General features: G+C 39.2%; 1 protein-coding gene across 1 annotated transcript in view; it reads right to left on the reverse strand.

Moving 5' to 3' along the window:
* Positions 1-314: 314 nt before the first annotated feature.
* LOC100561855 (protein SSUH2 homolog) overlaps positions 315-14,587 on the reverse strand; it is a 49,544-nt gene continuing 35,271 nt past the window's right edge. The window contains exons 9-12 of the mRNA XM_062969748.1: positions 13,925-14,017; positions 12,468-12,573; positions 10,217-10,324; positions 315-2,360 (exon numbers count right to left, since the gene is read on the reverse strand). Coding sequence (XP_062825818.1) covers positions 2,214-2,360; positions 10,217-10,324; positions 12,468-12,573; positions 13,925-14,017 — 454 coding nt within the window. The 3' untranslated portion in view covers positions 315-2,213. The remainder of the gene's footprint in view (positions 2,361-10,216; positions 10,325-12,467; positions 12,574-13,924; positions 14,018-14,587) is intronic.

Here is a 14,587-nt window from a genome sequence, read left to right on the forward strand (position 1 = left end):
CTTTGGGCATTTGTTTCTGCACATCTTTAACACAATAGCACCCAATCCATGCATATTTAGATGTATAAGAAACAACAGTATGAAAATAAGTTATGTATGTGCTTGTTTGTCTTCAAATATAAATGTGAGACAGCAAATCTGAATAGCAGAAGACATACTGTATGTTCTCTACCTAAATAAATAAAAAAATACATTTTGATGGGTAGATGTTCTTTTGCAATGACCGCCCTCCAGTGGCTAAACTCCAAAACTATTGTTCCCAGTCCATTTTTATAGAATAATTTTTGCTAATAATCCAGTACACCAATTATGTATTTTCTGTGGAAAATATTTTATTGCTCAGAGGAAATGAAAGAGATTAGTAACAAAGCGTCATAGTGTGTATTATTCCGATTGAGTTTCTTCCTACCTCATCTCTCTTCACACACACAAACATATCCACAGCACTGCCAAAAACCACCCCAAGACCAGTCCTTCTGGATTTCCCCCCGCTAGCCATTTTTGAATACCTGGAGGGTAATTGTACATAATATAGAGTGACTTTCTTTTGTGCAGCTCTGGAGGTCAGGATCTGAGCCAATGGATTCAAATTACAAGAAAGAAGATTCAAACTAGAGATCAGGAAGGAAGAATTCCCTGATAACAAGAGCTGTCTAACAGTAAATAGTCTACTTCAGCAGGTGCCAGATCCCCTTTCATTTCAGGCTTCTGAGCGGTGTTTTAAAATGGGCATTTCATAAGGATACTTTCTCTATGGGTTAAATGCTCCATTAGCGCTGTAATTTTATTAATCTATGTATTTTAAGTACAAGGCAATAAATATGACACTCTACTCTTCTTCTGTGTAGAGTGGACTTAAAATAACACAAATATAAGTCGGATTCCCATATTATTGTTGTGAATCCTATGGACATTTGTTGGTAAACTTGTGACACATGAAAATGGCAATACACTGAAATAGATGGTTTTCATGATCACAGATGGCATCCATAAGAAATGTTCCATCATAGATAATCTATTATTTAAATGAAGCTTTTTTCCCCTCACAACTTAGGAAGGATATTTTTGGACTACATTTCCCAGAATCCCCAAACCACCCAATTTTGAGTTCTAGTCTAAAACAGTAATTTTTTAAAGTTTTGGTTTTACACATGCCTGGATCTATGCATTAGAAGGGTCTCCTAAATCCAGCTCTTCAGCCATTGGAACACATTGGATCTCAGAACACATGATTGTCTGAAATTCAGTCAGAAACCAATACTCATTTGACCACTGCCAGTTTATATAAAACGACTTTAAAATGACACATTGCCTAATTACAGAGCTCATTTTCTATCCAAATGGTTATACGCCCAGCAAATGAAAGCTCAGAGATAGTGATTGCATACAATTATCTCTGACATATAAAAAGAGCTTGTACTCCTGGTAATATAACATTCTACTGACATAAAATACTCCACAGACCTTCTCGTAAGATATCACTTCACTGTATGTGTAACCTTTGTAAAAGAAGGTATATGCTGCATACTTCTATATACATTTTAAAAATATTCTGAACAAGATCAAACAGCTACCTTGACTTTGCCATCTTTCTATTGATCTAAAGCATATACATTTTAAAGAAAACTGCATCAATCAATACAGGGTATTGCATTACATGTTTTCCCCCCAGAATTTTGAAATTATTTCAGAAAGTACTATAGATTGTTAGAGTTTACTGATATTCTTTTTGCCTCCATCACTTATACCACCAGAAAAAAATGTCTCTTTCTAGTTGATACATGTTAAAAATCTAAGTTGCAGAAGGCACATTATTATTCACTGTTGAAACTGTGGCTGCATCTACACTATAGAATTAATACTTTTTGATACCACTTTAACTATCATGGTTCAATGCTATGGAATCCTGAAAGGATTAGTTTAGTGAGGCACCAGAACTCTTTGTCAGAGAAGGCTAAAGACCACGTAAAACAACAATGCCTAGGATTCTGTAGCATTGCACCATGGCAGTTAAAGTAGTGTCCTTAGATTCTATAGCATAGGTTATAAAACAGGACAAATTACACTGAGCAAGTAATATAACACTATAGCATTGTGCACCCTAGCACTAAAGAGGGAATCCATATGCACTTGGCCCATTTCCACACTGCTTACATGTGCCATAATAATGGCTCACTTGGTCCCAGGAAACAGCCTCACAATGCATTCTATTGTCAGATGATGGTGCAACCACAGCAGTATCTTTCTGGATAGTCCAGGGCATATACTTTGTTCTCCATTCCATAGATATAATAAAGGTACATCTTCTGGGCATACCGGTAGTGGACTTCAGTGACAGGAATTAGTTCAACAGTCTGACGCTACAGGAGAAGGGAAAGGAAAGATCAATAAAAAATGTCACATATGAGGAAGTCTTTATGCTGCAGTTCTACCCCACAGAAAAGAAACATGTGAACTATCTGCCACTATATTCATGTAGCAAAAACATACTTAGAAGGGGCCATAAAAATGCCCATTACGCATTTTATAGTTTTAATTTCCAATCCTAGCTGAGCTTTTTGACATACTCAGGTTGACGGTACACGATGGGTATATTTAATGGTTGGTTAGAAAAGAGCGTCACAGCAGGCGATGCTTCCGTAAATGTTAACTCTTTTACACAACTGTTAAAGTTACAGGATCTGTATCGAATTTTCAGTCTGGCAATCCTTGGTCTCTGTGTATGTCTTCATTATGTCTAATGCTACATTACACCATTTGATTATCTCACCTACAATCCAAATGATACAAACTGGTAACACAATTTTATTGTCTAATATTTTATCCCAAGAGATGGAGAGAAAGGGGTAGGAAAACCCTTATATGGGAAGGCTGCGAGATGGAAATAGTGCCATCCCAACTTGAATGACACATAGAAGTGGTTTGTTTTTGGAAAGAGCGGTATAAATATCATCAGAATAGCTGCAACACAAAACCCATCTCAATTTTACTGAGCTAGTTACCAGTATTATGTGATGTACAAGGCTTTAATCTTAGTTTTAATGACATTCTGAAGCAACCGTGCATTAAGGGCAGAGTGAGGACAGCAGACCATCTATATCTTCTTTTCCTTGCCCTCAGCAGGATTGTGTTGTTTTTGTCACTGCATCAGATGGCCAGAGAACTCTGAAGAACTCCTAGCCATCTCTGGGCACCTTTGCTACATTCTCCCTCGTTCTTCCAGTCACATGAAATGGACAGGAACTTTCCACATCATTCTGGTTGTTTGTTGCAACAACAGGATTGACAGGATAGGTAATGGTTTCCCATCTTTCTACTGTAATGGTGACAACCCAGCCAGGCCAAATCATTCATAGCCTGGCTGAACTATCTGGATTCCAACCTTGTCTTTGCTGCAGATCAGACTTCAACCTCCATGGCCTCTACAGCCAGTTCAAAGCACTATCACCTTTGTTCTCTCAGTTTTTTCTCTAAGGGGCCACAAGATCCCTTTGCATACTAAAAATTTCATGTATATATCAGGATTGTGGAATGTTTGGCCTCCTAGATGTTGCAGGATAAGACCTCTCACCTTTCCTCACTATTGGATACACCAGCAATGCTTGATGGGAGTTACTGCTCAATCTTCTTCTTCACCCCAGTTTTAAAGACACCAACATAGGACACCAGACTCCCTCTCAGCCATAGAAATCTACTGGGTGACCTTGAGCAAGTCATACACGATCAACATCAGAAAGCAAAGGATTTTTGATCCCTGTTGTATTGGGAGGGGGATCAAAGCCCTCCATTTTCTTTGGTTTGGTTTTCTCTACAGAAGGCATTCCATTTGGGTTTTCTTTTGCTTTTTAAAATTTCTCATAATACATGAGAGAAACGTGATATGGTTAAGACACAGAGTGTTCTCCTCACTTGAAAGGTTGGTATCAGAGGCTGTTTTAAAGCCCTTCACTTTTATTTACACCACCTTTGATATGAGTAGACTCTTTGTGCCAAACACAAAATGAATATATACCTGAAAACACAGTCTCACTGCATTTTTCTGCAATAAATATGTGCTTTTCCAAATCAGGAAACATGCAAAAGCAGAGAAACCTTGAATAAAATAATTCTATATTTATATTGTCAAGCTTTTATGGACAACTTATGTCAAACTAAAGAGTTTCTTATCTCACTCTTGTATCCCACTTTGCTTCTTTTAAGTCAAATCTTCAAATAAATTGTAGGCAAGGCAAGGGTAGGGGTTTTACCTACCACCTACTCCATTCTCAGTTTAAGGCTAGAAGTGTGTTTCTCATGGGTTTCATAAAACTGGGCCTGTTGTTGTGTTCCTCAAAGTCATTTCCAACTTTTGGTTACCTAAAGCAAATCTATCATGGTTTATTTATTTATTTTAGTTGGGGGCAAGATTTCCTCAAAGGAAGTTTTACCTTTGCCTTTCTCTGAGGCTGAGAAAATGTGACTGGCTGAAGGTCATGCAGTGAGTTTCCATGGCTGGACAGGAATTTGAATCCTGGTCTCCAGAGTCATAGTTCAAATTCCTGTCCAGCCATGGAAACTCACTGCATGACCTTCAGCCAGTCACATTTTCTCAGCCTCAGAGAAAGGCAAAGGTAAAACTTCCTTTGAGGAAATCTTGCCCCCAACTAAAATAAATAAATAAACCATGATAGATTTGCTTTAGGTAATAGCATTAATAAGTATTAACTGTTATATCACTGATGTGTGTCATTGCCACGATTAAAGGCTGAAGCGAAGGGTGAAACGTTATTGTACAATATTGCATATTCCAACTATGTACTATGAACCCAGTGCCCAGCATGCTAGATGAAGGTAATTTAATTTTTTTCCTAACACCCCAGCAGCTAAACAGTTTTGATGTTTCCAGTCTAACACTGTCAGCTTGTATGACCTTGGGCTGAAGCTATCATTTCAGAATTAGTAACAGTCTTCTAATTAACTTGAAAATGGACTTCTTAAAGAGAAACCAAGCTGCATGTTCCTTTGATCTAGCAAGCTGAACTTATTTTGGGCACATGTCAGGGATTAGGTGAACATTGGACACATGGGGGTTGGAATAGTTGAGCACCCTCACTTAACTCTTGACAGCAAACCACTCTTCCAATGGGAATATAAAGCAATTTCTCCAAGTTTCTCTTTCTCAAGAAGCCAGACTGCCGCCACATGTGGGGACAGTCTGCTGAAAGTTCATATAGAACAGGAACAAGACCATGACCTAAATCCAATGGCTAGCCCCTTCCAGTGTAGGCCCATTAGAATCCATTTAGTAATGGATTCAGTGGGTCTACTCAAGATTAATTTTGTGCCATACGTAGTCATTTTTAATCTTTCCACAGGTTGATGAACTCACATCTTCCAGCTATCCCTAAATCTCTAAATCCTCTGTCATCCAACTTTTTCAAAACATGTTTAAATGTTCCTCTCTCTTCCACTTTATCATGATCTTACCTCCAGTTGTGCATACTGAGGTCAAAGCACAAAAATTAATTGGTTGAGGAGGACAAGAAGGGCAGCATCTCACAAAATCAATCTGCTGCAGTCTTCCCCTAACTTGTGCATTTTTCAGCATTAATAACTTTTGCCAACTGGGTCATACTCAATGATAATGTGGTGCCTCGCAGCAACCTATGCACCTTCCCTCCTTCCCCATCACATGGGGGGCATCAGGGCAAGTTGCATTGGCGCCCTGTCTCTTCCCCATCAAACAGGGGAAAATGTGGCAACACGCATTGCCGTTTCCCCCATCGGGAGGGGGGGGGGGGAGACCAAAAACCACAGGTAGCTCCATCGGTACTACCCAAAAGTCAATTCCCTTACTGTGGTGGTGAGGAAACTAGAATGCAACACTTCATTGCCTCTTCACCCACTGATGGGGTGGACCCTTGGCGTGCATCATCTGATGGAATCTATGAAGAACTGTTGCCAAAGAGGAACCCCAGTGTCATAATGGGCCAAAAACTCCTTGTGTGATGAGGTAACTCATGTTGAAAGAGAAAGATCTTTTTTTAAGGTACTGGCTTATACTGCTTCTTTCTGCTCTGATGCAGGTGTTCAGACAGTAGTAAGGTGACTAATGGGAGGTGGAGTGTTTTTGATTATAAGGCCATGTATTCTGGCATTCAGATTTTTTAAAATGTGAACTGAGGAAAGTACAGTGTTAATTTTGAAAACTGTAACCATAACATTAGTTAGCTTCTCTTTGGTCTTTGGAACAGTCACTATTTCTAAAGTTAATATGGGATTTCTGGTCAAACCCTGAGAAACATGAGAAAATTAAATCTGCAATGTCTAACAACTGACAATCACTTCAGGTTGACTAAAATATTTGTGTTTGGTAACCAGCATTCTTATATCATATGGTCATTGCAAGGTTTATTGGGGAAAATTTGTTAAGTTTCAACTTTATAATCAGTATTGCTGTGGCAATTAATTTAAGCACTTAGATATAAACTTATTATATTTTAGCAATAAGGAAATGTTGGAGACAACATGTGTATTTGCCAGGTGAACATGTGGCTTTTTTCTGGGGGGAAAAACAAGCATTGAGTCAAAATATTGGACTATATAACTATTTTAGAGAAAGCCTTTATGGAAGATGCAGAAGTGAACCAGCTACATGGGAAATACATTGACATTCTGCCACCTGGTGCTAAAATGAAGATTGTGCAGTATGTTCTTTCAATAAACATTACTTTTAACTTTCAACCTATACCACTCCATTTCAATGAAGAGCCCCTACCTAAACTAAAGAAACTAGAGCTTCTCCAGATGGGGCAAAATTTGAGAAGGTTGAAGTATTTTGTTGCTGTAGTTCTTGATTGTTGGGTTGCTGTGAGTCTTTCAGGCTGTATGGCCATGTTCCAGGAGAGAAAGCTTCTGGAACATGGCCCTACAGTCCAAAAGACTTTCAGTAACCCAGTGATTCCAGCCATGAAAGCCTTCAAGAATTTCTTGATTATGTTTTTTAACATCAATTTCTTTTCTTTTTTTCCCCCATACTATTTTCTGGCAATTCCAGACAACTGTTCCAAAACTTTATTCCCACCCTCTACTGGGCTTATTTTTCCTTCCAAGATATATTAGAATAAAAAAGTCTCTTTCAATCATTTTAAAAGAGTTATCTACACTATAGAATTATTGTAGTTTGACACCACTCTAACTGCCGTGTCTCAGTTCTATGGAATTGGAGTTTGGTGAGACACCAGCTATTTTGGCAGAGAAACTGACTTCGGAAACCATTAGGCTAACCTTTTATGAGGAACTCCAAATATGTTCTCTATTCATTTTAAACTCACAAAAGGTACAGCAGGTAGGTCAAAAGTACCTAACAGGATAGAGTTCTGAACATACCTTTAACCTGATTGTTGTTCTTTTATTGACTTTTATATACTTTTACAAAGGTTAGACATTAATTGCCACTTTCTATTATTCAGTATCAGACCACTGAGGGTAAAATTTAACAATCTTTATCTCTCTTCCTCTCCAGCACAGAAATAATAGCAGCTTGGAGACAGATTGAGCCAGACAAAACCATTTTCCACCTGAGATGAAATAGCAAGTGGTGTCCCTTCCTCATCCATATCAAAATGTTTAATGTATAGAATAAACAGAAAATCAGAAAATAGAAAGAAAACCCACCAAGCACCCCTATCCAATCCATCTCTCACAGTAAAGAAATTATGGTAGTAACAGAATAACTAGCAATTTGTTGCTCCTTTGTGACCCCCAAATCTTCCCTCTCAGTTGGTTGCATCACACTTCTTAATGGTAATGCTGCTCTCAGAGAGAGGGGGGGAGGGGGAAAGAGAGGGAGAGGGAGAGGGAGAGAGATTTTTGTTGGAAAATAAACTCAGAAAAAAGGGTACCTTTACCCTAGTTCTCATTCCCTTTATTAACCCTGCTGCTTTGTTTGCATTTTGGTCTCTCTACAGAATTTCCTCCTGGGAAGTATCCATTTTCTGAGCTATCACAGATGGTTGCTTCCAAGTTAATGAAGCAGTGAATTTACAATAGCTTTCACTATAAATTTTAAAGGAGTTTAGTAAGTGACAAGTGTGTGAGTGGCTATCTTTATTTGAGATGTATAATGTTCAAATTTCCATCATTTCTTCATGTGCTTGCTTATAACAACTATGCATGTGTATACTAGACGCTGGGTGCTGCTGTGCCTTGAATATCCTGATATTTGTTTTTCTTGACAGGAGTCTATGGGGAAAGCTTTCATTTCTGAGAAAAGGGTGCATCTACACTGTAGAACTAATGCTGTTTGACATCATATTAACTGCCATCAGTTAATAGTATGGAGCCCTGGAAACTGTAGTTTGGTGAGGTACCAGCACTTTTTGGCACAGAGAGGTATAAGACCTTGTAAAACTAAAATGTCTGTGTTTCTAATGTATTTGTACCCTAAGCTTAGAAGAATCATAGAATCATAGAGTTGGAAAAGACCTCATGGGCCATCCAGCCCAACCTCTTGCCAAGAAGCAAGAAAATTGCATTCAAAGCACCTTGGATAGATGGCCATCCAGCCTCTGTTTACAAGCCTCCAAAAAAGGAACCTCCACCACAGTCTGGGGCAGAGAATTCCACTGCTGAACAGCTCTCACAGTAAGGAACTTCTTTCTAATGTTCAGGTGGAATCTCCTTTCCTGTATCTTGAAGCCATTGTTCTGTGTCCTAGTCTCCAGGGCAGCAGAAAACAAGCTTGCTCCTTCCTCCCTGTGACTTCCCCTCACATATTTATACATGGCAATCATGTCTCCTCTCAGCCTTCTCTTCTGCAGGCTAAACATACCCAGTTCTTTAATCTGCTCCTCATAGGGCCTGTTCTCAAGACTCTTTATCATTTGACACATTCCAGCTTGTCAATATCTCTCTTGAATTGTGGTGGCAGAATTGGACACAGTGTGATTCCAGGTGTGGTTTGATCAAGACAGAATAGAATAGAGGGGTAGCATGACTTCCTTGGATCTAGACACTATACTCCTATTTATGCAGGCCAAAATCCCATTGGCTTTTTTAGCTGCCACATGACATAGTTGGCTCATGTTTAACTTGTTGTCCACAAGGACTCCAAGATCTTTTTCACAAGTACTGCTATTGAGCCAGGCATTGCCATTCTGCGGGATAAAGTAACCAGCAGTTTTTCATTTAATTGTTTTTTTCCTTAGAAGTCTCAGATACAGCCTGAGACTTCTGTTCTGCCTTGTAGCCATTCCCAAATTAATACCATATGGCATGTCTAATACCATATGGGAAAGAAGAGCCTCCTAAAACTAGGGAGCAAACCAAGGACAATTTGCCTAAATTGCTGAAGCAGGTTAATTACACCAGCAACTCACATTTATTTATTTATTTATTTACATCACTTTTACCCAGCCTTTCTCCCCAAGGAGACTCAAAGAGGCTTACAATAAATAGGCAAAAATTCAATGCCTAAAAACAATGTATAAACAACAATTCATATAAAACAATCTACAAAACAACAATTCATATAAAACAGATACCATTATAAAATAAAATCACATTATATAAAATTTTAAGCATGTCCAAGATTAGAATCCATTCATCCAGAATCCTCAATATATCTTCGTCCAGGTCATGTAAAGTCCATGTTCTCATTCATTAAATGCTTGCGTGCACAACCATGCTTTAAGGCTTTCCCTAAGCCTAGGAGAGTTGGTATCTGCTGTATGTTGCTGGGGAGGATGTTCCACAGCCGAGGAGCCACCATCGAAAAGGCCCTGTCCCTCATTCCCACCAGCCTTACCTGCGAGGCTGGTGGGACTGAGAGCAGGGCCTCCCCCGATGATCTAAGAGTTCTAGAAGGCTCATAGGGGGAGATACGTTCGGACAGGTAAGATGGGCCAGAACCATTTAGGTACATATAGCCCTTGGCCACAAATGGGCTGCAGACCACCAGGCTGAAGGTGGGCACACCGATTATTGTCTGTATCAATGTGGAACCATGATTCTATGCTAGCTAGCTAGTTATTGTAGTATCTGTCCTATCTTTCGCAGACAGTTCAGAAGAAAACCCAGAGTGGATTCCCCTAGTATGGAAGCCTTCAGCTATCATTTCTACCCATTTACCACAAATCCTTTTATCTCATATTCCATGATGGGTTCAAAATTCCTGGCATTCAGTACAGTGAAAGTACTTTCATAAATAAATTCAAAAAATCTTTGCTTAATGTACCTGCTGGAGAATGCGAGACATGCCAGTGAATATGGCGTTATGTTCTGCAATAGCTCTTTGTGATGCCTGCACAATCTGAGGGTAAGGGAAATCAACAAGAGGATACACCTGAAATTTGAAAAAAGAAGAACTTGAAAGGCAAGCAATTTCAGTCCACAGTCATTTCCACCCTCTTTCCTCCCCCCATTCACCTTTACAGTCATACTCATGAACCCAAGTCCTGACTTGATTAACACATTCAATGTATGCGCTAAAGTAATGGTTATTTTCCTTACTCTGCCAGGGCATTGTGCACAACACATTGTCCAACAAGATGGAATCAGAACAAGTATGCCATTATTATAGTCATTTTCCAATTCACAGTCATTTTGATCAGTTCTGGGAAATTTTCATTCAGGAACAAAATCTACAAGAGAGGTAGAACCAGAGCTGCAGAGCCCAAATGAGTCTGCATGGTCCAATTACTTGTAATGTACATAATCTGAATCTAAATCATATGAACATGGTGGCTGTGGAACTCCTGGGCATGGCACATTTTTGGTAATTCAAAGGCTATTAATACCAAATCATTTGAATTATCAACAATTCCAGAACCCAGATAATCATAATAAATGACCATATAAGCATACAAGCTTCACTTTTCTGATGTCTGATGTGTATGTTTGATATAAACATCTAATTTAAAAATCAGCAAACACTGCTATGAGAATGTTAGGAGGTGCCTTGGAACAGGCTATAAAGACATTAGTCCTAACAGGGAAACAACTGGATCCACTAATCTACAGGGAGTATCACTTCTGTTGGATTGTGGCAATGAGGTGGCTAATCTGGCAAAAATTGGCAGATGATCCAGAAAGAGAAGAACATTTTGGACATTTAGGTGCCATCACATTCATCTTTCTACTCTTATTTGAATTCAGGATCTGTTTTCCTTGGATTGGTGTGGGGTAACTAGTTGCTCTTTGTCAATAGTATGTTGTGCCTTTCTGGCAATTGGCTGGAAGGACAAATGCATCTTTCCCCACCCATATTTCATGAGGCTGGGTACAGCACCATGTGTCTATTGAGTTATTCTAGATTCTGCTTTCCTGGGATATCTTTATGCTAAAGGAGGAATGTTTCTTTACGCTTGCTTCTCTAAGGAACCAAAACATCACTAAAGTGCCTCGAGATATGATGAATGTGATGCATATAATACTAATAACAGTTGTTGTTGTTGCTGCTGCTGCTGCTGCTGCTGCTCGAGGTGGGTTACAACATCACTAACTCAATAGACACATGGTGTTGTATCCAACCTCATGAAACATTCTATAAAATGCACACATTAAAACATACTTCTACAAAATAGATATTGAAATACACAAAACAAACATTAAATATAAGATGCAAGTTTAAAATGCGTGATCAAAACTGTCTGTGTAGGCCTGCTGGAAGAGATAAGTCTTCAAATGTGCTTTAAATCCCGACAGCTGATTTAGCTGCCGGAGGTCTTCCTGAAGGTTGTTCCACAGTCCTGGGGCGGCCGATGAAAAGGTCCTCTGGATGACCATTGCTAGTCAGGTTCTGGCTGGTTGGAGTTACTATTCCCCAGAGAACCTAAGTGTGTGGGGCAAATTGTATAGGAATTGAGCAGTCGCGGCCGAAATGGGCGATCGCACAGCGGCACCGTTGCCACAGCAGCTGCCGCCGCCGTGGCCTCTGGTTTGTGTGTGTGTGGGGGGGGGCACCAAAATGGGGGGGGCACCAAATAGTAGGTTCGCCTACTACTTGGACCTCAGGCCGGTTCTGTCTAAGACCAACTGCTATATATTAGCATGGACTTCCACATCTATTTTTTCTAGATTTCTGCCACTAGATTTCTTCTCACCATACAATTTTTCTTTTTAGATGTAGTGTTTGCAATTAATAAAAGATGTTGCCCACTTATTGGGCAGTCATTATTGCCTAAGAACTGTCTCATATCTCTACTTTGCCAGGTATAATCTGCAAATATGTATTTATATATTTGTGTCTTCATCCCAACAGAACTTGAAAGCATAAGCTGGGTCCAATTTACAGTTCCAGACTGGTTCGGCATCTCATGGGATGTCTAATTTCATTTTCATTAAGGCAGCAGGAAAGTAGAAAGTAGAAATAAATCAATTATAGCCTTGAGCAACTCAACTGATTCTTAATTTTCCCCACTAAATATTTTATTACTAAAGGTGAAAAAATCTTCTCTGGGGAGGGGGGGGGGAGGTAGAGAACTCACCACAATGTTTTCATCTTTAAATATGTTCTCTCCCTTGGCTTTATTAAGCAGTTCCCTTGGAAAGTTCAACTCATGTTCAGAAATGAATTCATATACATTGTTTTTCCTGTAAAGCGATAAAGTCCAGAATATAATATTAGAGCATTTATCAAAGTACAAATCAGACCTCAGATCTTTCTATGGGTTCTTTCATACTATTCTAACCCTGCTGTGGTTTTATCCTATGAAATTCTGGGATTTGCAATTTAGGAAGAAGCATTTAGAATTATCTCCCTAAATTACAATACTAGAATTCCACATGTCTTTGGAATTCTGAAACCCAGTGTGATGTAGTGTTTCAGGCTGGCTCCAGAGATGGCCAGACACACACATGCCCTTCCAAACATGGTGAAATGGTGCGTCAGAGTCTACATGGTTGAACAGTACTGAGAACATGATAGCCAAGACCTCACACAGCTGTGTAGTCATCTGGGAGCAATGTCAGTGATGATATGGGGATGACACGCCTCCTATTCCCTGTGCTCAGGGAAAAGGGGATGATGTTGGTGCCCTAGGTGGACAGAAACGTGTAACGTTTTCCAACACAGAGCAAACTAGATAAAATAACAAAACTAGACTTAACCCATGATATTTACCAAAAGCGAAGAAACGTCATGGGGACAACAAGACATAAACTCAGGGTATATCCATATTTTAATGCCTGTGTATATGAGCCATGAAACTCTGGAGATCAGGATTCCAATCCCTGAGTGACCTTGAGCAAGTTATACTCTATCAGCCACATATGGGATTCTTAGATACAATGGTATCATGTCCTATAGTAAACCATACTGTGTGCCTCAATTGATGTTGCTGATGAAAGGAGGGCATGACTCACCCAAGGTCACCTAGTGAGTTTTCATGACCAAACAGGGAACTGAAACCTTGTGTCCAGTCGTAATCTTGCACTCAAACCACTACACCACACTGGCTCTCATACACTTGGCTTTTTTAAAAAAGCTCCTACAACATCCACTTAGTCACCTGATACAATTAATCCACTCATTTATATTAGGCCATCCCATATAATGTCTTTCAGCATATCTAGCCATTGGGGAGTAATTACCTGTATGGCACAGGTGCTGTATTAATGTGGCATTCTGCCATTACATGCCACTGCTGTCTATACAAGTAGATTTCTATAAATCATTTGAGGTTTCAAAAAATTATTTTGATCAGACATGTGTAAAATACAACCCTAATACTGATTGAAAAGAGGGGAGCTACTCATCGTTGTCTATTCCTCTCTGTAAGACACACTGCACAAAATTTTAATATAACCTGTGGTGTCTCTTGTACTACCAAAGTGACATCTGTTTAGTTCACAAACTATCCTTGAACCTCCTGCAAGCTTTTTGTTGGTGTTGTGTTTTACTTCAGACAGCAAAAATAATTTCAAAAATAATGATAAAACATACCAAGTTATTATCAGCTGGACAAAGTGTAGCAACTTTTTCTCTCCTTGGCAGGTTGTACAGGTCTTATTTCCTCTTCCAGAACATGTGCTGCACCTTTCAGATGTAAAGTTTGTATTTATTGATTTGTTCTAAATGCAACCTCAGTTTTGTCATTTTGGTTTCTTGAATTCCCTCTAGCGATCCATTGTATATAGCACAACATTTTGGATTAGTTGAACTGTCAGCTTTTTAAAGGCTGGATCTGCATTACCAAATAATGCTGTTTGAATGGCATTAGATGGTCAGTGTAGACCCATATACGGTAATGCAATTTAAACTGCATTGAACTGCATTATATGGGAACTTCATCATATGGCAGTTTCCTCCAGTTTCTACTGGTTTCTGCATACTTCAAAGTCAGACTTCTACGGCTCTATCAAACCAAGCAGGACTGCTTCCAGTGGTTGTTCATTGGACTTCATCTCCACAGTATGTTAAAAATGGGAGAATTTCAAATAATTCCAAATCAACTTCACTCCTTTCCCTGTGCATAGAAATGCTTAAAATGGGTATTTGTTCTTGTGATGGAAAGTGGTGGATTTCTCTGCTTACTTTGTGACATTTCAGTGTGGGTGTTTATTTATTTATTTATTATTTTATTTATTACAATATTTATATCCTGCC

Source organism: Anolis carolinensis, chromosome 2, assembly GCF_035594765.1.
Source record: "Anolis carolinensis isolate JA03-04 chromosome 2, rAnoCar3.1.pri, whole genome shotgun sequence".
Lineage (NCBI taxonomy): Eukaryota > Metazoa > Chordata > Lepidosauria > Squamata > Dactyloidae > Anolis > Anolis carolinensis.